This window comes from Meriones unguiculatus, chromosome 6 (genome assembly GCF_030254825.1).
Source record: "Meriones unguiculatus strain TT.TT164.6M chromosome 6, Bangor_MerUng_6.1, whole genome shotgun sequence".
Taxonomy (NCBI): Eukaryota; Metazoa; Chordata; class Mammalia; order Rodentia; family Muridae; genus Meriones; species Meriones unguiculatus.
The window spans coordinates 72,715,464-72,738,900 of NC_083354.1; the positions used below are offsets into that span (position 1 = coordinate 72,715,464).

Genomic DNA, 23,437 nt, shown 5'->3' on the forward strand with positions numbered 1-23,437 from the left:
TATCCTGAACAGTGCAGCAACAAACACAGGTATCTCTGACAAGGCACACGGCTGAAAGTAAGCAGTCTAGCTATCGGTTTGAAGAAGTAAAAGCATGTCATCTCAAATCTCTACCCCCCTCCCTTTCTCTCACACACACCACGACCACCACAACCACCACGACCATCACCCCACTCTAGTTAGAGTATACAGAAGCTGGTGTGGCACACTCCTAATTAATGATCAAAACTCCTTGGAGCTGAGGTGCAGCTCTCCCAGTAGGCAGCTATTTTTAAAATATATCTCTTTGAAAACAACAGCCTGATTAATCCCATTATTCCTGCTTAAATCACTTCTATAGAAGGGCCATGCACAGTGAGCGGTTGTTAAAAATGCTTTATTTTGTGTAACTTGTACATGCTTCAATTTGTGTCGCTTAGGGTAATTTGTTTTCCAGGTTGTGATGTCATCTACCAAAATTAACTAGATCTAACTTTCATTCTGACATGACACATTAAAAAACAACAACAACAACAACAAAAAACACAGTGTTAAAGAAAAGTTCCTCTTCTTCCCAGAAAGGTTCACAAGAATGTGTCAGATGAATAAAACGAGAAAAGAATACTTTGCACACATACCAACACCATGCAAGGCATTATCCTTCACACAAAAATGGCAAATGGTTTATTTTGAAACAGCAAGGAAAGAGCCCATTCGCCCTCAGAGGGGAGTGCAAACTTTATTGTTGCTAAAGCCAGACTCCAGGGATAAGGGAGTGCTCCTTTGGGGGAAGAGGGGATGCGGTAGGGTGGAGGCTGACACCCCTTCATAAGCACTTCAGGAGGAAGGAGTTGCAGGAAGTTCCTCGGGGACAGTCGCAGAGCTTCCCGATCCTGGCCCCTTTCCGCACTGCACACTGCTCTCCGGCATCACACTGTCAACAACACAGCCGGTGGTTACTAGGGTCCCACGGGAGCTCCCCAAAGCGACCAGGCTGCTAGCATCGCCTCTGGTCTAAGCAGTCAGGCCCGAAGCTCAGGGAGCCTAGGGCTCATCATTTCAGCAAGAGGATATTTAAAGGAAGACTTTTAAATGATTGAACCCCTCCTGCGTTCTTCTGCCTTTGGGAGGGACCACATTTTCAGCTTCCTTTTCTTGTGTATCTAAAGAGGGAAAAATCACCCAAACCCTTGCATCTAAGAAATACACAACATATTTCTCATAACCCTACCTTTGTTTTCTACTTTCCCACTTCCTCATACCAAAAAAAGGAAACAGAAGCTCTCTCTCTCTCTCTCTCTCTCTCTCTTTCTCTCTGTGTGTGTGTGAGAGAGAGAGAGAGAGAGATTTTACCTAAAGCTGTCCAACGAAGGTGACCTGTCCTGAAAACTTTTTATCATGGAATTTAAGAAACCAAACAACAACGGGGAGAGAGAGAGAGAGAGAGAGAGAGAGAGAGAGAGAGAGAGAGAGAAATCTCGAATTAGGGGGAAGTGAATAGATTCAAGGCTCGTCCAACTGAGACGTTTCAGAAAATACTCCTCATCGCGTCTTGGGACTGTTTTCTGGTTCTAACAGCCTGGATTCCCTCGCTCTTAGGGACCAGGCAGGGTGCAGGGGTAAGGGCAGAAGACAGGAGACGCTGCAGAATGCATCACCTAGCTACTCGGCCACCTGCTGGAGTGAAGACCAGTCTTTTCTCCTGGAAAAGTAAGGGAAGGGCGAGCCGGGGCCTTACCATGGGGACTTGGCCATACTTCTTCTCGTAGATCGGAATGCGCTTACTCTTGAGCTTCTTGAGGACTTCCTGCAGCGCTTCGATCTGCAACACAGCGCCGGGAGCCCGAAGTTGCCGCCTTGGCTGCGAGCCCAGCGCAGGTGCTCACTTTCAGCCCAGTTACAAGGAGCCCGGGACACAGCACGGGAGGCAGGACTCGGGGGACAAGGGGAGACTGGTGGAGAGGAAGCCAGACGGGGGCAGTCCCTGGTCCTGACCCTCCCGGTCCAGAGCCTCCAAGGCGCACAGAGCCCGGAATAGCCACAACTGAGGATTCGCTCGACAGACAGCCAGCAGACCTTGAACTCAAACTCAGTTATCTTTGTCTGGTAGAGGGTATCCAGTATCCAGGCTATTTTTTTTTTTAACCCAGCTTCAGGGGCTCTGGGATGGGACTGGGTGGAGGAGGAACGCATGCAAAGCAAGGACCCGTTGCCAGCCCAGAGGGAACCCGAAACGAGAGGAATACTGACCAGCTCCTTCTCGTGGGACGCATCCTCCACGGCAGAGTAGATGTCCAGGGCTCGGGGCTGCAGCTCGGTATCCTCCTGGGCACTGGCGCCCAGCAAAGGTAGCAGGAGCAGGGCGGCTCCCAGGAGGGGCAGCAGCCGCAGGCGGGAGTTCTCCATGGTGCTGGACCTCGTCGCTGCTTGGGCGCCGCACTCTCCCGCTTCTTATAGCCTGCTGAAGCGGGTGCCGGGAGGAGGGAGGGGGCGAGGAAGGGACGGGGGTGTGGAGGAGGGCCCGGGTCAGCCGTCTGTAGGCTGCGCTCTGCTGCCGTTTGACGTCAATGCCCGCCGGGCTCCGGGAGCCCGGGAACGAGGCTCTGCGCGCAGATGGGCTAGAGCGCGGAGAACAAGACCCCGTGCCCCCAGCGCTGTCAGCCCCGCGGCCAGGGACGCTCCCGGAGGAGCCAGTGCTGAAACTGGGGGGCAAAAGGTGAGGGAAACGAAGCGGGAGGGCCCATGAAATGGAAGATGCCTTCGGGGCAATGAACAGGCAGTGAGGAGTTGCTTCTCCTAGCTTAGCGATGGGCGATGCACCAGAGCCCTGCTAACAGGCTGAAACATTGCCTCTCTCATCCCCAAGCCCGGGGTGTGGTAGCAAGAAGGATGTGTTGACGCCAGCAGGCTCACTTGCTGAGCTCAGTCCTAGGCAAGTTCGGGGGTGAGAAAGGCCATCAGCATACTAGAAAAAGGGCGATTGTGTCCTCCGCACGAAGGGCCCGGTAGAAGGTGTGTGAGATCAATAACCTGGAAAGGAATGCGCAGTAACCAAGTGGGAGCCAGAGAACAGCACCTGGTTCCAGCCCTGGTCCAACCACTTCCAAACTCTGTGTCTTGGAACAAAGTTAACCTCTCAGAGGGGCTGACAAATGGCTCAGTGATTAAGAGCAAATACTGCCCTTAGCAAGGCCTGAGTTCAGTTCCCAGCACAGCAAGTACCTACACTCATTTGCACATACCGACACATACAGGAATAATTAAAACTAAAATAATCATAACAACATATTTTTAAAGAAACTCTCTGAATCTCTACCTCTGTTTTGTAAACTGAAGTTGAAAGAATGTATCTCATAGTCACCGGATGGAATGACAGCTCTGTGTGCAAAATTCCTTCCCTTAAAACTGTGAGGCCTTCCAAGGACTGTGTGTGCCTTGTCTCAACTTTAACGCAGGGCAAACCTAACCATCCACAGAACTTGTCCTTCCCACTGTGCCTGGTATCCACGAATTCCAGAAAATAAAGATGGGGTGGGGGGTGGAAGTGCAGCTCCCTGATTGTGGAAAGATCTCAAGAGATCAGAAGCCAGCATTAAGCCAGGAAGGGCCGCACACCCTGAAATAACGGCTCCTGTGGATGTGACGCTTTCCCTCTTGGACCTAGAAGCCATCCCACCTGCTTCTTTCATTACACCCTCCTCCCCTCCCCTGCTCCTGAGTGAATCCATTTCTCTCCTCCCCCTCAGCACACCACAGTCCTGGTCAACTGCCCCAGCATGCTCACTGTCTGTTTCTTAACCCCCATGCCTTCTCTTGCCTTCCTCTAACCCATACTTCACCATCAGCCATAGTGCTGTATCCTAAAATACACTAACAGTGTCTCAGTAGGAATCTTCACCCCCTCCCTGCTTTACAAGCTATCGCATTATCTGCATCTCAACCCCCTTGCCACAAATCCTGAGGCTCCACCTTTGTTGGCCTTCTTGATCCTCTACAAGCCAGTCTTTTTCCTATTTGGTGCCTTTGTATTTACCTAGCCTGAAAATGTCTCCCTACCTCTTTAAGTAGCTCACTGTTTCTTGCGACATAAATCTCAATTTGTAAATTTCCACGGTTACTCAGTCTAAGGCATCTTTCAGTTTATTCTCCTACAACCTTATCAATCAACACGATGTGGATCAACTGAAATAGTTAACACAGAATATGTATCTGTGTTCTTTCAGTGATCAAGTTTTTAATTATCGATCAAATATGTATTTGAGTGAAATTCAAGAATTAAGATCTCTTCTGAATAGCATGCACCTGATATTTTCCTCTAGGGTTAAGTCCAACCTGAAACCATATCTCATACCTACCCCAAACTCTGTTTTTCACGCATGCCTGTTAATTCTGCCTGAAATTTCAACAGCAGCTCATTTTACTGTTCAAGCTTTACACAGACGCAACAGCGCTTGCTGCCGAAAGTCTCCTGTGGTTTTAAAAGGAGTTTACATCTCAGAAGAAAAATACCTCCAAGTAGCCGCTTAGCTATCTCTCAAATTTTGCCTCCATGTACAAGTCATAGCTTCCCTTTGTGTCATTTATATTAAGAAAGCAACTCAAAAACTCAAGTCCTGATGATGTTCACATGAAGAAAACACCACGTGGAGTTGAATGGTCAGAGAAGAAATTTCGAGTTGTCCTGTTAGGCAAGTTAGGCATATCTGGGTCATCTCCAAACCATAGTGCCATTGACTTCTTGAGCAGAATGGCCTTCTACAGCAATGGTCCTCAACCCTCCCCATGCTGCCAGCCTTTAATGCGGTCCCTGGTGTTGTGGTGACCCCCAATCATACAATTATTTTCCTTGCTACTTCATAACGGTAATTATGATACTGTTATAAGTCATAATGTAAACATCTGTGTTTTCTAATGGCCCTAGTCAACCCCTTTGAAAGCGCCATTTGTCCTTGCAAGAGGTCACAACCTACAGGCTGAGACCCAGTGGCCTAGAGTATCTTGAAGAAGCACTGTATGGTAAAGCTTGGGCAATGTTCTTCCCAAAAATATTTATGTTGAATTGACTAGAGAAGGAAAAACAAATGAGATGTTCTGTGGCCTTTATGTCATACCATCAGGTCAGCTTACATATTCTGACTACTTTTTAATGACGTCATTAAAGGGGTAAAGCCCACTCTTGGTATCCAGAAGCCATATATTACAGTAATAACTGAGGACAGTTAAGTGTCTCAGCAAGTAAAGGCACTTACCAAGAAAGCCTGGTGGCGTGAATTCAATCCCTGAAACCTACCTAAAGATGGGAGGAGAAAAATGACTCCACAACACTCTGCTCTGACCTCTACATGAGCAGTATGGCACACATGCCATACACATCATACATGTGCAAACATGCAATAATAATAAGTAATTCTTTTTTCTAGTATTGCATGTTAATTATCAGGGTGAGTTTATTGGATTTTTTAAAACACATTAAACTCATCCTTATATTTAAAAGAGATCAGTTGAACCATGCAATGTCCTGCTTAAAACCCTTGAAGCAATTAAATTTTCTTAGAATAAAATACAACTTTCTTACCAAGGCTCATAGGTATGTTCAAGATTTGGCCCCTAACTTCCTCAGCTTCAGCACCCAACACTCCCTTCCTCCCTCACTATATTCAGGCCACACTGACTTCCTTTTTATTCCTATAATAAGCCAATTCCTTTCTCAGCCCAAAGTGATCCAAAGAGGAAAAAGATAGTGTCTAACTTGTGCTAGAGCAAAGTAAGAATGTGTATAAAATAAATTAACCTCATTTATTCATCACATCACACATTAAAAACTAACTGGAAATAGACTGTAGACCTAAATTTAAGAACTAAAACTATAACACTCCTAGAAAAAAAACACTTTCAGTTGAAAATATTTCTAGAAGGAAATCTTTGTGGACTGAGGTAAAAAGATTTCCTTCACTTTTAATTAAAAGATATTCACATCATTTTCCACTCTCCTCCTCCAACCCCTCTTCATACACCCCACTTAGCTCCCTCTTTTTCCTTAGTTGTTATAGTTATAGATGCTTAAATATGTAAATACAACCTGCTTAGCCCATATAGTGTTACTTGTAGGTATATGATTTTAGTGCTGACCACTTCGTATTGGACAATGAATTTTAAGGGGCTCACCCATAGGTAGGACTATTCTTCCTACTATCATCCTTAGTTTTCTGTAGTTCTTTGCCTATGAAAGAATTTTTAAAGTAATTATTGGAATTAATCACTATTTCTCATCCCAACTAGAGAAAAAGAAGGTGGGTCACCTCACTAAAGGGAAGCAATATGCAGCCTATGTCCATGAAGATTTACTGGGGCCAAACTCCCTCAATTACTCCTAAGATAGAGGAGGCCTGTAGGTCTGTTCACTGAAGTCTCAAGTATAAAAATCTTGCCAGTAGAGTAGGGAAATAAGCACTCTCAAGAGCCCGTTAGGACATGCTGCTTTCTGAAAGGAAAACTTCAAACTTGAGGAGATACTTCTTACTTGCAACTGTCTCTTATGGTTTTGAACCTTTTTCAATAAAAAAACAAGTAATGACCCATTGATTGATCTGTAACTTGTCAAGAAAACAGAGACTACCTTGGTGTCAGTTTCAAAAAACAGACAAACAAAAAAAAAGGTGAAGATGTATAGACTTACTGGTCTTGCTAAATGAGGACCCCACAGTCCCCAGAGGTTGAATGACGAAATAAGGAGGTCATAGCGAAACAAAACATTAAAATGATGGCTTCCCTCACTCCTCTAGCTCTTGTATTTCTCTACTTTAAAATTTTAACATTTCTTTTCCCATACAGCTCAGGATAGCATGGTCTTCTATTTTTGCTATACTGTTCCAATGTCAGACTACCTTGTTATCTATTAACCCTCTTTCCACACATCCACCCATCCTATGTTCAACATCAAAACTTCATCTCACTAACTTCTTAGATATCTGTTTTTAAGGTCTTGTCTTTCCTTGAATCAGCTTCACTTCCTCCAAGTTAAGCACCACTTTTTTCCTCCTTGGAACTTAGGCATATATTATTCAGTCATACTCTAGTTGTACCCAAGTATAGAAGATAATAAATCAGCCTGGTTTGGGTTGAGTGTGCAATCAGGCAAGACTGTGTCTTCAAAGCGAACTTTCAGAGAGATTCCCCTACCCCACACCTTATATCTATGCATAAATGGACGGTGGATATCCACATGATTGAAATCAGATGCATTATGGAGTGAGGCGTGAACACAGAGAAACGGTTACATACCCTTATATGTCCACCGAAATAGGGATGCACCGAGCTACCCTCTAAGACCCCATAAAAGAAACCCCATAACCTAGAACCCTCGAGAAGCCTCATCCATGTGGTCTGCTGTCACTTGTGACAGTGTTTCTGACCTGTTCAATTGCTTTAATTTGAATAAAGTTACCTTCCTGCTTTTACAAATCTGTATGAGACTTTATTTCAAACCTTTGCATAAGAGGCCAAGAAACTAGAAATACCAAGCACTGACCGGAAGTTCTGAGTAAAAGATGCTTGTTGCTGGTGCTGCCCTGGTAGGTGTTAGGCATGGAGAGAGAGAAAGAAAAAAAGTGTGTCTTACAGACCCCTTTGAAACAGCAACACAGGGAAAGCTGGAACTTGAATGTAAACAATTTTAAGCTTTTGATGCAAAAGGTTTCAATTGAAAGACTTTTGTTAAGAACCTGAGCATCCCATGTGCACAAAGGACTGCTCTGTACTGTGAAGGCCGAAAAGATTCTCCAGGTCAACTTACAGTCTTGAGGATCATTGAGTGTGTGTATACATAAGAACCTGTAATAGATCATCATAGTGGGGGGGTCTATTTAGGAAAGAGAAGCTCAAGGAGATGAATTCTCTCTAGTGTGATATTTTTCAAGAAAATGTAGCCTTCTGTGGACAAGCAGCTGGGTCTTGAAAGGTGAAAATAACCTCAACAAAAGCAAACTTCCCACTCTGGTTCCCTGAGCGTAACAGGCAGAAAATGAGAGGCTGTGGTGGTTTGAATAAGAATGTCCCCCATAGGCTCACATATTTAAATACTTGCTCTCCAGTTGGAGGAACTGTTTAGGAAGGATTGGGAGGTGATCTTTTTGGAGAAGGTATGTGACTGGGGATAGGCTTGAAGTTTCAAAACATTTGTGCCACTCCCAGCATGCTCTTTGTTTTCTATACATGGATCAGGACATGAGCTCTCAACTGCTTTTTCAGTGCCTGCCTGCCCGCTTTCATGCTTCCTGCCATGATGGTCATGGACTCCTATCCCTGTGGAACCATAAACCTCCCAACAGCCTCTTCCTTCTGTAAGTCGCATTGATCACAGTGTCTGACCCCGCAATGGAAAAGTAACTAAAACAGATTTCATGAAGCAGGGCATCTGAGGACACAATCTAGGGCACTGTGCCATAGAATGGCACAGTGGGGTACATGGAAATGTAATGGAAAATAAGACTGTAAAGAAAGAGGAGAACACAAGCAGAAGGTCCAGAGCAGCAAAAAGTCTGAGCTTGGATCCAGTGAACAGGAGGCAGGAGTACAGGTGAGCCACATGTCACCACCAACACTAAAAGCAGGTGCTCTCACATGGTAAGTTTAGCCTGAGGGAAGTGGCTCCTTTTGGACACAAGAATGGACCATCCACCAATGTTGCGCTGAATTTGAGAAACAGATTATGTCATATTGCTCAAAAAATACCCACAACTATTAAAAGAAAATTTCAAATCTCAGTGACTTGGGAAAAGAAAGCCAAATACATTTTCACTTGTCTGACTGACATGTGCCCCAAGGACAGGTGGGTTGTTCTTTTCATCATGGTCATTCGAGGACCCCAGGTGACAGAAATGCCACCATCTCTAAAATTGCAGGTTTTGTTTTGGGAGTCTCAGGAAAACTCTGAGTAGTCTTGAATGGGCTTAAGATGCGTTCAGAAGTGACTCATCATTTTAAAATTATCCGTACCTAGCCTGAATGCCTACTTACCACTCTATCTATCTATCTATCTATCTATCTATCTATCTATCTATCTATCTATCTATCTATCTATTGTGTGTGTGTCTATTTGTCTGTCTGTCTGTCTGTCCCAAAGTGAGCATTTGGGGGTCAGAGGACAGCTAAGGTAAGGTCCTCTCCTTACACCATGCAGACCCTCAGGTTTGGTAGTGAAGGAGTCGTGCCCTTACCTACTGGATCATCTCACTGGCCTTGGTTATTCACTTTTGCCTCCCTTTCATCTGGCGTCACCAACGTAAAGGGGGCTTAGAAATTTAGTGTTCACACATGCCCAGAACGCAAATAGTGCAACACAAGTATGATCACCACATGTCTCTGCTTTCTGTAACCCCTCCCTGGGTCTCCCATCTACCTGCTATACTTTGATCACCTAAAAAATATGTCAAGACACATCATTACTCAATTTTTCTCCATCTAGTGCTCCATCCTGCTACTGAGTCTGCCTTGCCAGTAATGGAGATGTCTTAATGTACATTTATCAACACAGTTCCTGTCTTACACCATGCAAATTTATGTCTAAGGCACTCGCTAGCCCAGGAGACCCTTCAAGGCAGAGAGGGCATCCATCTGGTTCTGTATTCCCATCAGTATTGGTGGTAGTGCCTGATACGCAGCTGTGTCAGGTGACGCTGGCTGCTAGGAGATGGAAGATAGCCTCCAGATGGGAATGAGACAGCTCGGTGAAGGGCACAGGCCATCACAGGTGAGCAGCGCAGGCGGCTCAGAAGCTCTGCCGTGTTACTATTTAGAAACAGCATTACCGACCTTACATCAGAAGAAATGTGTGGCAGAAGGGCTAAAATTGTTTAACAGCCAGCCAATTTCCGAAGCAAAGTTTCTGAGACACAGATGATGATAGCTTCGCTGAGTGGTTCCTGTGGTAACTAAATGCATTTCAGTTTTAAGATTGAAATATTTTTCCAAATGCACAAATTGCTGTGTCACTAAGAAGGAATAACTCTGGCCCCATTCCAAGCTTCTATTCCATTTCTTTCCCCTCACACTCTTTTTCTGTGGGGTAGGGGCTTCACAGATGCTGGGCCTACACCTGTGCCCTGCTCCAACCCCTCTCACATTCTCCATGGTACAATACAGGGGAAAAAAAGCCAGGACATGATGATCCTTGACCAGCAAACCCTGGGCTATTTTGATGGTCCCAGAGAAGCCATTCCTATGCTGGGCAGAGGTTAGACTTCAGAGACATCTGAGGTCAGTGTTAAAAACCACAGTTCTGGGGCTGTCCTGGGCTTCCCTCAGAGCTCATCTAAATAAAGTCTATTGCTTTTGACATAAACTATAACCTCAAGAGAAACTGAATACCATCAGGCATGAAGCAAAGATCGCACAGGGCCTGAGGGCAAAAGTATATTTTATGAGAAAAGGGATCATCAGCTAATGTCTCCTTCGTTTTTCAGGGGATCCAGCCTTGACACATGTCTGCTGCGCACTGGCGGCTCAGTGTGGCTCAGGTTTTAGCAAGGGGCTCATCTTGTTGGCTTGGCTTACCTGCTTAAGAAGGACCCTGACTTCTGCTCCACATGCAACCGTGTTGGCTTTTCTGGCTCTGCACTTATCATGTACATACCCTTCTAAAGCCAGGCTGGCAAGACCTCTGGGATGAATGCACGAGGGACTATTCCTTCAGCTCCTCCCACAGGTCCAGAAAGCTGTGGGGGGCCATGTTTATCCCTCAGGGAAGTGAGATTAGAGTGGATTTGGAGAAGATGGAAGCCGGGATAACTGCAGGCTTGCCTGAGGTCCTTAACATTTCTTCTCGTCTTCTCATTTATTGCTGAGACAGCTGGAAACCCCTGTTTAATTTTATGAACAGGACTGTTCTTTCCATATAGAAGAAGCTTAAAGAGCTTAGGGGAAGTAAGTCAACCAATCGGAAAGGTACCAGGGCATGTGTCTTGAAGACGCCACTGATGTGAGACTGTAATCTTCATTCCACTCTAGGGAAGGTGACAGTGACAATTACAGTGACGGTAAAAACCTCACTTTCTCTTGTTGCATCGGGCCCTCTTTCTGGCGTTTCTGTAGGAATGCTAGCTCTTCAGTGATACTCTCCTCTCTTAGGCTCTGGGATCTCTGCATCTATCCACATGAAATGCGAGCTGGCTCCTTCTCTGTACATCATGGTAGTCAGCGACCACCACACCTCTGACCCAACCCATGAGTATGTGGTACAACATGCTTGGTGTCTGGTGGCTTCCCTGGAGGAGATTAGATTTTGGTGGCAACACTGAACTCTTTTTGACTAGCTTTGGCCACCACAATGCAAACAGTCTTACTGTAATGTTCATCATATGGGTAACTTGTCATGTATTGTTTGAGCTTGCGGAGAAGCTGTTTCTGGAAGCCGGGTTGTCAGTCCCACCCACCATTTGACACCCACGCATGTTTGTGTCAAAATGTCCTCTAAGGTCCCTTGTCGACTGATGGGCTGGTCCTCCTAACTATGTGACATAGACAGGAGAAAACAACAAAACACTGTGTCCTTGAGAACAGCTAGAAGGTGAACCATTTCCAACAGAAGCTACTACTGTTTATGCCATGGTATGCGAGTCTGCAGGGGAATCCGGAAACTGAAGGTTAGCCATCATCTCTGCCCATGGAGAGAAAGCTTAGCTGGAAACTCCAGATGGCTGCCTCAGCTTCCCCAGTTGATTTCTGCTGTATGCTGGGACAGCCTGATTTGGCGGTGTTACCTTTGTTTGCTCTTTCAACCAGGCTGCTCCAGTCATTTCTACTGGGTGTGTGAGCACCTGGGCTGATGATGACGCTTTGCTCCCTATCTGCTGTTTTAAATCTCTGTTATTTACTACTCATTCTTTGAGCTTTTGCTTTTTATATACTTATCCGAAACCCAAAGGACAGCTGTGGATTACATCATTCACCACACATGCTCAGAATGCGTGTGAGCTTCCCTCCCACGGAAATGCTCCCAAAGTCAAGGAATACATTGCATTTTTCTTCTTCTTTCCAGGATGCACTGCAATGTTCTGGGTATGGGCAGCTTTGTCAGTGTGACTTCTGAAGTACAACAGTGGGGAAATACTAAGCGACAACCAACTCTCAATGAACATATAGTACAAATAAGGAGTAGCTTTTGGAGCTAGGAGCCGCTGAGATGGGGCATCATTTTCTGATGCAGAATAATTTCATCTGACCAACAGGGAGACACGTATCTGTTAACCCATCTCAGAGATTATATTGTCTGTTGTTATGACTAGTTGCTTTACAAACTTAGTGGCTTAAACAACACATGTTTAGTGTCTTAGCATTTCTGTGGATCAGAAAGCCTGCCATGGCTTAGCCGATCTTCTACTGTAGCCTCTGTCGTGTGGCCACTATCATGACACCAGTCTAGGGGCACAGACTGTGATCCCAAGGCATTGAGTCTGTGGTTATGTCATGGCTCAACTGGGGCAAGATCCACCTTTTGATATCAGACGTTGATGACTTGAGTCTCAGGCACTTGGAGGCTCCTGACCCAGGGCCGTTCTCAAGTCCACTGGTGGTATCTTTCTGCCCTGGAACAAATGTGTAGGAAGAGATTGGAAAGAATACTAGCACGGTAGAAGTCAGACCTCTACACTAATCACAGAAGGAACATCTCATCACTTTCTCCATGTTCTAGCCACTGGGTCCATGATACACACGACTGTGAATACTAGGAAGTTCGTGTCCCAGGGACCTGTGTAGGAAACTACTTTCCCCAATGACTGTCTCAAGAAAACTACAATAAGCCAGCAAGAATCAAGAGGGGGAAATACAGGATGTTCTAAGTGAAGCCTTGAAGCCTGAGAAGGCTAAACGCCTTGCCTAGGGTACACAGTTAGAAATAAAACCCTGGAGCTCTGCCATTTCCACCAGACAACTAAGTGAAAAATTAAACAATAATACAAGACAAATTGCATTCATCTACAACAGAAGTGAGGGCATCGATCATTAACTGAATTAGATAAATCATCCAGACAGTGAGTGAATTAAACGTGCAGAGGAGGCAAGCTCTTCAAGCTGGTACAATCAAAAACGTAAGTCATTATTTAAAAAGTGAGTCATGTGACAGGCTTTGGTGGGCGGGATTCTTTGTTTGAGCAGAGAAGAGAGATGTCATCGGCAGAACACAGGCCAAGATGAGGCTTCTTTCTTCAGGACCGAATAATGTTGATCCCGTGTCAAAAAATAATGCTGAAGCCACACTCGTCTCCAGTCTAGATCTACATTAGCTTGGACTATGGATTCCCAGCATACTGGGAATCAAATGTGAAGCCAGGAAAAACGCCGCTTACATTCACCCTCAGAAATCGGCCCCTACCTTGAAGTAGAAGCATCAATACCAGCCAGCGGGAAATTTTGTGGAAGAGACTACAATAGGCTTGTTCCCTGAACCCCAAAATGTGGGGCACCAGAATCGCTGTTTGAAAAGCTGCCCCCCCAAGTGGTTCTGCTTTAAGATGGCCACTGTAAATCCCTGAGTAAGCACCCCTGCTCGAGGGGAAGGCCCAGCCTTCCCATGAGGGGTATCAAATAAAGAGCCAGGAAGCACATGTTACCCTTCAAGGGTCTCCAAGGCCAGGTTTCTCTGGGATTCCAATATACTTCACTTGGCAAAAAAAGATCAGTGTAAACGGTAAGGTCAAGTCACCCTTGGCTTTCCAGAGACTTCCGTCATCCCCACATTTAAGTAAATAGTCATGAACATGCCCTGATGGCTTTTCCAAGAGTGAATGTCATGCAGTGAAACCAAGGCCCCAAATCGTAACAAGTCAGCAAATTCTGATGAACGGCTTATCCCTACTTACCTTGAACTACTAATTCTGCAGATGCTAAAACAGATCATCTAAGCAACTAGGTCCAGGTGCGAGGCAAATACGAAGTGGTTGGGTCCAGCTCTTTCGAAAACCACATTGTTGTCTTTTTCTGATTGTGTAGGGGGCATGGGTGTTGCTTGTGTGGGTGTATGTACCTTTTTGGGTGTGAGTAGATGCACCCATGTGGGTATGTGTGTCCATATATGCAACTGTAGTGGGGGTCAGAGGTCAACTTTGAGTGTTGAGCCTCAAAAATCTCTTACTATAGGACCAGGGGTTCAACCATTTGGCTAAGCCAGTAGGCCAGTGAGCCCCAGGGATTGTCTGGTCTTTATCTCCCCAGCTCTGGGGTTACAAGCAAGTCATGATGCCCCATTTTTCACGTGGGTGCTAGGGATAGAACTCTGGTCCTCACCATTGTACAGGAAGCATTTTACCCCAAACTAAGTGTTTTTAAAATCTGCAACAGACTCATATTTTATTTAATCGTCCATAGAACAATTGGAAACAGCAGGAGCAAAAGATAAAAAAATAATAATTCTTGAATTTTATTAAACCAGTACTGAAAGGAAAAGAATCAGCCCAGGACCTCCAAGACCAAGTTCTCAGCACAATGAGATTTATTTTGCCTCAGAGGGACAGAGGGAGGGGATAGGGGACAAAGACAGGAGATAGAGGACAAGGGAGAAAGGGAAGGGAAAAAGGGAGAGGAAAAAGGAGTGAGGAAGGGAGAGGGGACAAAGGACTGTCTCTGGATAGAAAGGAGACAGACTTGGTACATAAGAAAATGGTGGTTTATAAAGATACAAAGGGAACCCCCATGTTAGGATGAGGTGTTTAATTTTAATTGTGCATGTTAATTAGGTGAGCTGGGGGGGAGTGATTGCTGGACCTCGATATTTCAATAGCTAGACCTTGTTAGTCAGTCTCAAGAGGAGGAATAGGCCAAATAAAGGAATAAATCTTAGTGGCTAGCTTTAGGAATGTAATCTAATGGTTTTTAGCAAGGTAGGGGGATGGAGGAGAAGGGCGAGGCTGCCCGGGCCGTGTTTACCATGCTCAGGACAGCTACAGTCCCTTCAAGCACTCTTAAAAAAAAAATAAAAAATACTACCTGGTGATCAAGAACCTCTTTAATCCTTGGAATTGTAAGTTTTTCTCCTTCAGGGTCTGTCAGGTCGCATTTCTAAGTGTGAACGTCAGATTTCTGAGCATTAAATAGGTCTGGCCATTTTAAGCAGAATTTCTTCCATTTTGGACTATGATCCGCCTGGTTCCCAGCAGAGATCAGCTCCCTGGATAGGCAGGAGAGCCCTTTCAGGGGCCTCAGCTGGTGGAAGAGCAAAGATCTCAGCCTGTGTGACATATGCCTCACCACGGCTGACTGAGGAGAGACAGCCGGGAAGCACAGCTGTGGACAATCACAGCGCTTTCTGCCTAAATGCAAATATCATTTTCTGCCATCTGCATGCTCGGCCAGGGTGGCCCTGATTGAAGGCATCGCTTGTAGACGTGGCCTTCACTCGGTGCGGAAGTCTGGCTTTGCCCACGGCGGCCATTAGATACCCACAAAAGGCAATCTCTCCCAGCGCTTACTGATGAAAATTCTTCTCTAGGAATGAAAAAGGGGGAAAAATACTTCAAATGAAGCTGTCAAGTTTGCTTTATTTCATCTTATGTGTTTTTATTTCTGAAGGAAGGGTTGTGCAAAACAACAATTAGCTTCTAAACACCATCATGTGTTTCCAAAGAATCTTCCAGTTTGTCACAGAAGAATCCTGACACTCAAAGCGTTTCAAAGGAAATCTGTCCCTTTCTTAGAGACTCTCTCCCCACCTAGAACTCTGCAAACATGCTTCTTAGCTCTATGGGCCCAGACAGGAAAGGCAGAAAGGCTCAAACTACATTCGAGCTAGGAGGAGAAGAAAGCAGCAACGGTTTCATGAAAGGCTTCTGCAGCCTTTTTGCCTGACACAGGTCTGAAGCCAGGAGCGCAATTTAGGGGAAATCCTGAAGTCGGGGATCCTGATTTGGCTGCAAAGTTAGGACTGCCTCGGAAGGTTTTCAAAAACTAGTGATGCGCGCCCCATCCTGACCTACTTCGCAGGGTTGTACCCGGGAAAGGGTAGGTAAAAAGCTCCCTGGGTGGAAGTTGGAAGGGTTGGTTGTTTTGGTTTGGCTTTTGCTTTCTCTGTGAGCAGGCCCCTTCTGGGGCCTACCCAGGGAGCATTAGCTGTGCGCTTGGGTCACTTAGCTTCCTTTTAGCCTGGGGCTTGCAAACTCAGATGCCTCTAGGCACCAGCAAAGACAGCAAAGATGAGGAGGACCAGATCCAACAGAGCGAAAACTTGGACTCTTCAAAAGATGAGGAAAATTCAGATTTTCATGAGAAAGTTCCCAGTTTTAGATATGAGACTTGAAACTCTTTGAAGGTGCAGAGGGCATCCTTGGTTGGCAGCATTTCCAACACCGTGTCCCCAGGTGACCTGAGACTCTCTCTGCCCAAGGAAAGCTGGGAAGAATGAGGAAAGAATGAGCCCATCTGCAGAGCTGGCCTCAGTGTCCGTCAGACACTGTTCTCCACCAGCCCCAGAGCGCCAGGGCCAGGGCAGCAGACACCTCTCCCTTGCATGGATCCTTCGCTGACCCTTCACAAGACTTCGGTTGCAGGGAGGGGAGAGTCACATCCCCGAGACCGAGATAGGCAACTTCATTCCAGAAGCTTCATCTACTTAGGGCGGGGCCAGGGCCACTAGGCCCAGAACCTTAAAGAACCACTCCCACCTCCCCCCCAAAAAAAAGCAAATGAAGGGGGATATTGAGCATTCCCCCCAAATAATCCCTGTTGGGCCATTGTGTTAAAATCCTAAACTAGAGCTGGCCCGGTAAGAGCAAGGGCTTCTTAGGCAAGTATGAGGCCCTCAGCTCAAGGCTGCTGCACACACATGAAGAAGCCGAGTTTGGCTGCTCATGCCTCTACCCTCAGCATCACAGGGAGGAGACAGGATGGTCCCAGGAACTCATTGACCAACCAGCCTTGTCCAAACAAGGAGATTCTTGTTCAGTGAAGTAAGACTTTGGAACAATAAAGGAAGACATGACACCCAACTTCTTTCTCTGGCCTCTGCCTGCATATACACAGGTGCACACACACACACGCGCACACACACACACATGCACACACACACACACAGACATGTGAGCTCGCATGTTAAATCAGACAGTGTGGGGTCCACTGATGAGCACAGCTGTTGTTGGAGCCAGGGCCTTATCCACTTCACGGCACTGGGTAAACCATCTGGAGTGTCAGGTTCCACATCTATAAAAGGGGCATAAAAATTCTTGCCAAGCGTTGTGCAATGATAGACATAAGGATAGTACGTGGAGTGTGCTTCAAAGAACAGAAAGGCCATCTTGGTGATGGGCTTAGAGTCTCTCAGAGCACTTACCGTCTGAGGGGTCTTTCGAGTATCTCCATCTCCTTCTCCGTGTGTGTGTGTGTGTGTGTGTGTGTGTACTGTATGTGTACACTCACAAGTATATGGGAGCTCACAGCTGTGGAAGCCCCAAGGCAATGGCAGGTGTCTACCTCCTCTGCTCTCCGCTGTGTACATTGAGGCAGGGTCAGACCTGCCCTGTTCTCGGCCTCCCGGGGGTTGGCGTTGCAGGAAGCTGCCACACCTGCCCAGCTCTTTATGTGGTTTCTGGGGAGCCAAACTCCAGTCCTCATGTCTGTGCACCAAGCAGTCTATCGGCTGAGTCATCTCCCGAGCTCTTGATGCAAAGTCCCATGATGCTTTTAGCACTCACTGCCTGCCTGGAGATCCCATTTCCCACCGTGGGAAGACCACTGGACCTCACTGAACACGTCCTCTGGCCCCGGAGTACAGTGAACACAGCTGTTTACTTTAAAACAGAGAACGTTGTGTCCAAATGCATCTCCTTTGAAACAGGTGCTATGGGGACGGCAGACTTGTACTGTAAGCCTCGGGCCCTACAGCCTTTCCTTGACAGTTCTGTATTATTTCTCTACTACCAACTAGTTATTAAGACCTTGAATCTCAGGGCTGCTGAGAGAGAAGTACAAACACTTGGCCTTTAAGTAATGGATACACTTCTGAGTCATATATGGGACCAGGACAGTGTGAAAGGTGCCATAAACAGAACCATTAAAAGGAGCTGGTGAGTGGGCTCAGAAGGGAAAGGTCCCTGATGGAAACCTTGATGATCTCAGCCTGATCCAGGAGTCCCACAGAGTGAAAGGAGAGAACTGACTCTCTCCAATTGTCCTCCAACCTCCACATGTTATGACATCTGAATGCCCCCGACACACAAACATGCACACAAGAGTAATAAAGGTAATTTGAATCGAAAAATATGGAATACACCAAACTCTAGGCTCTCCACATCCCGTTTTCCACTCCAGTGCCATATGGATGTCTGTGTGTGTGTGGCGGTGTCTTGCTGTGTAGTATGGAGTAATCTGGAACTCAATTTGTAGCTCATGCTAGCCCCTCCCCCAGTCAGTCTCTCTGCCTTAGCCTAATGTGTGCTGCAAGCAAGCATGTGACACCACGCCCTGCCATGGGAACCTTCAGGAAGTGTGCACTGAGCGTGCAGTCTTTCCTACCCCCCCTTAGTGTCCCCCTCTACACTTGGGGTACATTCCGTTATAGCCTACACGAACAGGTTGAGCTGGCCCTTGCTGGCCTCCCCTCTCCTCTCTTCTTTCTTGAGCATCTCCCAGGCTGTTGGCTTCTGCTCATTTTATTCCATGCTATTTCCCCGACGTTTTTTAGGGCTTTCGGCCTCATGTCATCTCTAAGAAGCTCTCTCCAGCTGCTCTAAGCCCTTCACTAATTTTTATCTACATTTTTATTTCTATATCCATATTTTATTTGCCATATCTTTATTCTATAATTGATTCATTTACTCAATTTATATGCTGCTATTCCTCCTTAGGCTGTAAACATAATGAAAGCAAGGATCTGGCCAGACTAGGCTAGCGCCAGAGTGTACACAGCCTGAGACAAGCAATTCAGCCTTCCGAGCAGAATCAGACCCCACCTCTGGTACCGGGGCTATGGGACCTCCACTTAGACTGCACCCATCACCTCTGTCCCATAAGTCTCTGGTCCATTCGGCAGTATCTCAGGGTTCCTCAGGAGCCAGGAAAGCCCAAGAACGTGGCCTGAGGAAGAACTGGCCTCTTCCCCTCCACCCCCCTTCCTCATCCTGCCTGCCTGTAAGTGCACAGCTGGAGTTCCAGATGAGGTCCCGGGATCACCGTGGCACACACAGTTCTGGTGTCCTGTTCCTCATTCCCACATCGTTCTCCAAGGGAGCTGATGTTGGGCCTTGCCCCGGGACACCTGCCTAAGCCCACGGCAAGCGGACACTGAGCGGAAGCAGAGCCATGGACAGGGCTGGTGAGTGAGTGTGAACAGCTGATGATGTCATAAGCATTGGACTTTGAAAACAGCACAGCTAGATCTTTGTCCTAAGACCGAGGAAGCTCCAGTTTGATGCCCTAGGAGGAAATGGCCGAGACCTCTTTTCCTGGGGATCATCAGGTGGAGCTGCACGGCCCGAACACCCACGATTGCCTCTCAAGGGCAGTTTCCTGCACTCAGCCAGATGTTGCTGTCACACAGTTATTTCTTCAGAGAGGCACCTGCTTGGGAAACTGCAGCTCTGAAACATGAGGCATTAATGAAATGGAAAAAGCTTTTACGATTTTAAAGTGAAGAGGTGGGAGCACGGCAACTCATTTCTAAAACATCTCAGACTCAACGCTTCTGATTCAGCACAGCATGCATGCAGCCCTGGGAGCAACACACACACACACACACACACACACACACACACAAGCACGCACGCATGCATGCATGCACATACACACACGCACACTATAGACACACAGTCACAACATACAAACACACACAGACACTTAAACATACACCGACACACATCAACATACACTCATAGACACACTCCTACATACAGACACACACTCATACACATACAAACATACACATAAGCACACACTCACACACATGCACACAATAACAACACACTCACACACAAAGCCTCACAATCGCACACACACATAGACACACACAACACACTCACACACGCATAGACAGATACTCCCGTACATAGTCACACACACACACACACACACACACACACACACACACACACACACGTATGCAGAACCCTGCCATGTACACTGATAGCAGTGCGTTACTACCTTACTTTTTTACTTACTTTTTTGTTTGTTTATTTTGTGAGATAGTTTCACAATGTGCTCCAGGCTGGTCTTGAACTCATGGTGCCATCCAGGTTGGCCTCAAATTTACTTTCCTCCTGCCTCTGCCTCCTAAGTGCACCACCAGGCCCAGCTTAAAGCATGTCTCAATTAAAGGAAGTGTTGGCACATTTTCGGATGAAGACACAAAGGTCCTGAAAGGCTGCCCAATCACACCACGCAGCCTGAGTCTTTTGCTCTGCAATTTCTTCCTATGACAGGTGACTCAGTAAGCCGGGGAAAAGACATGAAACGTGCCTTTTTCCATCAACTGCCAGCCCACACCATCCGGGTCGCCTCATCATAAAATCATCTAAGTTAGGCCCAGAGCAGCCAGGGCCAACAGCAGGAGGGTGAACGCCCAGATCTTCAGACAGCTCCTGTGCCTCCACACATGGCACCGGATGCCCCCGGCCAGTGCCTCCTACCGTGCAAGACACCTGATGACGTGGCTATGACCCATTCACAGTGCTCAGCATTAGTCATCCCCTGTTTATCAAGTCCCAAAGAATGGCGCCTGTGCGTGCTCGTACACACACACACACACACACACACACACACACACACACACACACAAAGCTTCCTTTCAAAGCTCCATAGACAGAGTGGGGTCTAATAAATACCTTTACTTTATAATCTAACGCAGGCTTCCTTCCTGGTAGACCAAAAACAGCAAAGGCCTATCATTTCCCGAACACCTAACAGGTGCCAGACCCTGTCCCCAGACGCTCCTCTTAAAGAGCTGTGTCAGGAATGTAATGTACTTATTGTCCTAGCTGAGTTTCTGTTGCTGTGGTCAACACCACAGCCAAAAACAGCCTGGGGAGGAAAGGGTTTCCTTGGCGTACACATTTGGATTACAATCCATCCTCAAGGGGAGCTGGGGAAGGATGTCAAGAGGGAGCAGAGGCAGGGCCCACACAGGAGTGCTGCTCGCTGGCTTGTTCCCCATGGCCTGATGGGTTTGCTCACCCCGGGGTGGCCCTCCCACATCAGTGCACATTCAAGGAAAAGCTCTCACAGACTCACCGACCGGCTAATTCGGTGGAGGCGTCTCCTCAGTTTGGGTTTCCTCTTCGCAGATGACTCTAGTTTTTGTCGAGCTGACGAAAGACACCTAAACTACGTACGTATATTAACATTTGATGAGCTGCTAATTTGGCAGTTAATTCCAGCATGTTCCTGTGTGCGTGTGCTTTTGTACGCACGTGGGAGGGTGCATGCCTCTCCCCTGCCGAATCCCTCCCTCCCACTAATTCTTCGTCCTACTTCCATGTTTTTGTGTGTACATCAACCAGTGAGTTTAGTGTGTTGTCTGGGCAAATTAACAGTGGCTACACCACTGAAAAAAGTGACACCCATCCCTTCACCTAGCCACCCTTGTCTGGTAAAAGTCACTCAAGGAGGGGTAGGCCTCATGAGCCTTTCCTCCTTCCCTTGATGAAATGTTGACAGGAACACCTGTATGTACGTATGTATGTATGTATGTATGTATGTATGTATGTATGTATGTATGTGTTCTGAGCCATAGTCGCACTATGTAACCATGACGAGCCTGGAACTCCCTATGTAGATCAGGCTGACCTCAAAGTCCCAGGGATACATGGGATCCTACCTCCCGGGTGACGGCATTAAAGGCATGTGCCACCGTTTCTGGCTGAAAAGGAAGTTGGAGAGACAGGGATGGTCAGTCCAGACAAGAACTAAATTCTTATCTTTTAGAAGCTTAGTGACCTGTGTCTAACCCCATCTTATTTTTTGAGACAGGGTGTCTTACTGAGGCTGGAGCCCAACTTTTTAATGCGGGTTCTGGGGCCCCTAATTCGTGTCCTCACACTTAGGTATCGCACACTTTGCTCACAAGAGCCCCCTCTCCAACCTGTCGTTACCAGTGTCTTAGCAATTATGCATGCAATCATAAATATATCATTTATTAATTTTTATTGCATTTTTCATCTATTTGTTCAGATGAAAACTCAGATTGCCGCATGTCACAGGTTTGCAGGTAACAATCTGCTTTCTGAGGCCAAGTTCATGACCTCTTTTCAGCTGCATCTATGGAAGGACAAACGTGCTCCATATGGAAGTCAGAGGATAACTTCGCAGAGTCAGTCCTCCTTCTTCCTCCTTTGTGTGGGCTCTAGGCCTTGAACTCAGGCCTCCAGACTTGTGTGGCAGGCGCTTTTACCTGCTGCCAGCTCACCAGCTGCACCAGATTCCCAATGACCCCAGAGCTGAACGCAAGAGAGGAAAGCCAAGGATACAGCAATTATTAAAATGTCAGAAAGCAAAACGAATTTAGCCAGTTTAGGCAAGAGTCAGACCTTTGACAGTCAGAATTATGAATGATTCATGGAAGCTGCCTTCTGCAATGCTGGGATCAAAATAAGTGTTAACGTCAGGTTAGAAATCCTATGAAGACTAAAGGAAGGCCAAGGTGCTTCCGGCCCCTGTGAGTACCCAAGGGCAGTATGTCGTGTGCCATCTCCAAGCCAATAGGAAGAGTTCACGGCGCATCTGTGGGATGTTCATTCAGTTAATAGGCAATCGCTTCCACCTGCCTGGGAGAAAACCACACAGTTCAATCATTGTCATCCTCTCTCTCTTTGTGTGCGTGTGTGAGTGTGTGAGTGTATGTGTGAGTGTGTGTGTGTGTGTGTGTGTGTCTATGTGTGTGTGTCTATGTGTGCGTGCAGCTCCCCTGGGCTGCACACATGTTACACCGAATCAGAAGTGTTGAGTCTGAGCTGTTCTAGGGCTGAGCTGCTTTACATTACAGTGGCGTATTTGAAGAATGTGTTCTTTTGTGGCCTTCTTCATCCTGTTTTTGTACAAAGTTTATTGCACAGAATACGGAGCTGGAACATGGTATTCCGGCAGAGCTAACCCTGTGCTCCCAGACCATGGTCACTCAAATATTGTTCCAGAATAAACCATCTCTTTTATTCCTTGTGGTGAGAGCTGTGTTTTTCACCCGTGGCTTGGAATTCCCATTTTAAGGTATTTCCTATGAGTTTGTCACCATCTTGTTTCTTTCTCCCCTTTTTCCCCCCAAATGAGTTATTTGAAACTAAAATATAGAGCAACTGAAGTAGAGGTTCTGTAGGAAATATGGCTGCAAACACAGCAGTCCAGTCCCTGCCTGTTGCTAGTAGTGGAAAGGATCTGAGCCACAGTGGGGACTGCAAGAGGATTCTGGGTACAGAATGGGCAAGAAAACCACGGGAAGCAGAAGAAAATCCTTAGGCCTCATCATAAGCGGGTCACAAAACAAAATGCCCAT

At 46.6% G+C, this 23,437-nt stretch overlaps 1 protein-coding gene across 2 annotated transcripts; it reads right to left on the minus strand.

Moving 5' to 3' along the window:
- Positions 1 to 424: 424 nt before the first annotated feature.
- On the minus strand, positions 425 to 2,641 carry Cartpt (CART prepropeptide). Of its 2 annotated transcripts, none has more exons than XM_021626345.2 (3): positions 2,230 to 2,641; positions 1,718 to 1,840; positions 425 to 913 (listed from the first exon to the last, which is right to left on the minus strand). In XM_021626345.2, the coding sequence occupies exons 1-3, from the start codon at positions 2,383 to 2,385 to the stop codon at positions 806 to 808; spliced, it is 387 nt and encodes a 128-aa protein (XP_021482020.1). In that variant the 5' UTR covers positions 2,386 to 2,641; the 3' UTR covers positions 425 to 805. The 2 variants fall into 2 exon arrangements, with proteins under 2 accessions (XP_021482020.1, XP_021482021.1); XM_021626346.2 differs by having other exon boundaries at positions 1,718 to 1,801; positions 2,230 to 2,621.
- Positions 2,642 to 23,437: the final 20,796 nt, after the last annotated feature.

Bases quoted from the DNA above. Each gene is read 5' to 3' on its own strand.
- Cartpt (XM_021626345.2), bottom strand. From the start codon at position 2,385: ATGGAGAACTCCCGCCTGCGGCTGCTGCCCCTCCTGGGAGCCGCCCTG. The intron at 1,841-2,229 runs GTCAGTATTCCT...CTGGGCTCGCAG, and splicing joins CGTCCCACGAGAAGGAGCTG to CCAAGGCGGCAACTTCGGGC. The intron at 914-1,717 runs GTAAGGCCCCGG...TGTTGTTGACAG, and splicing joins AGTATGGCCAAGTCCCCATG to TGTGATGCCGGAGAGCAGTG.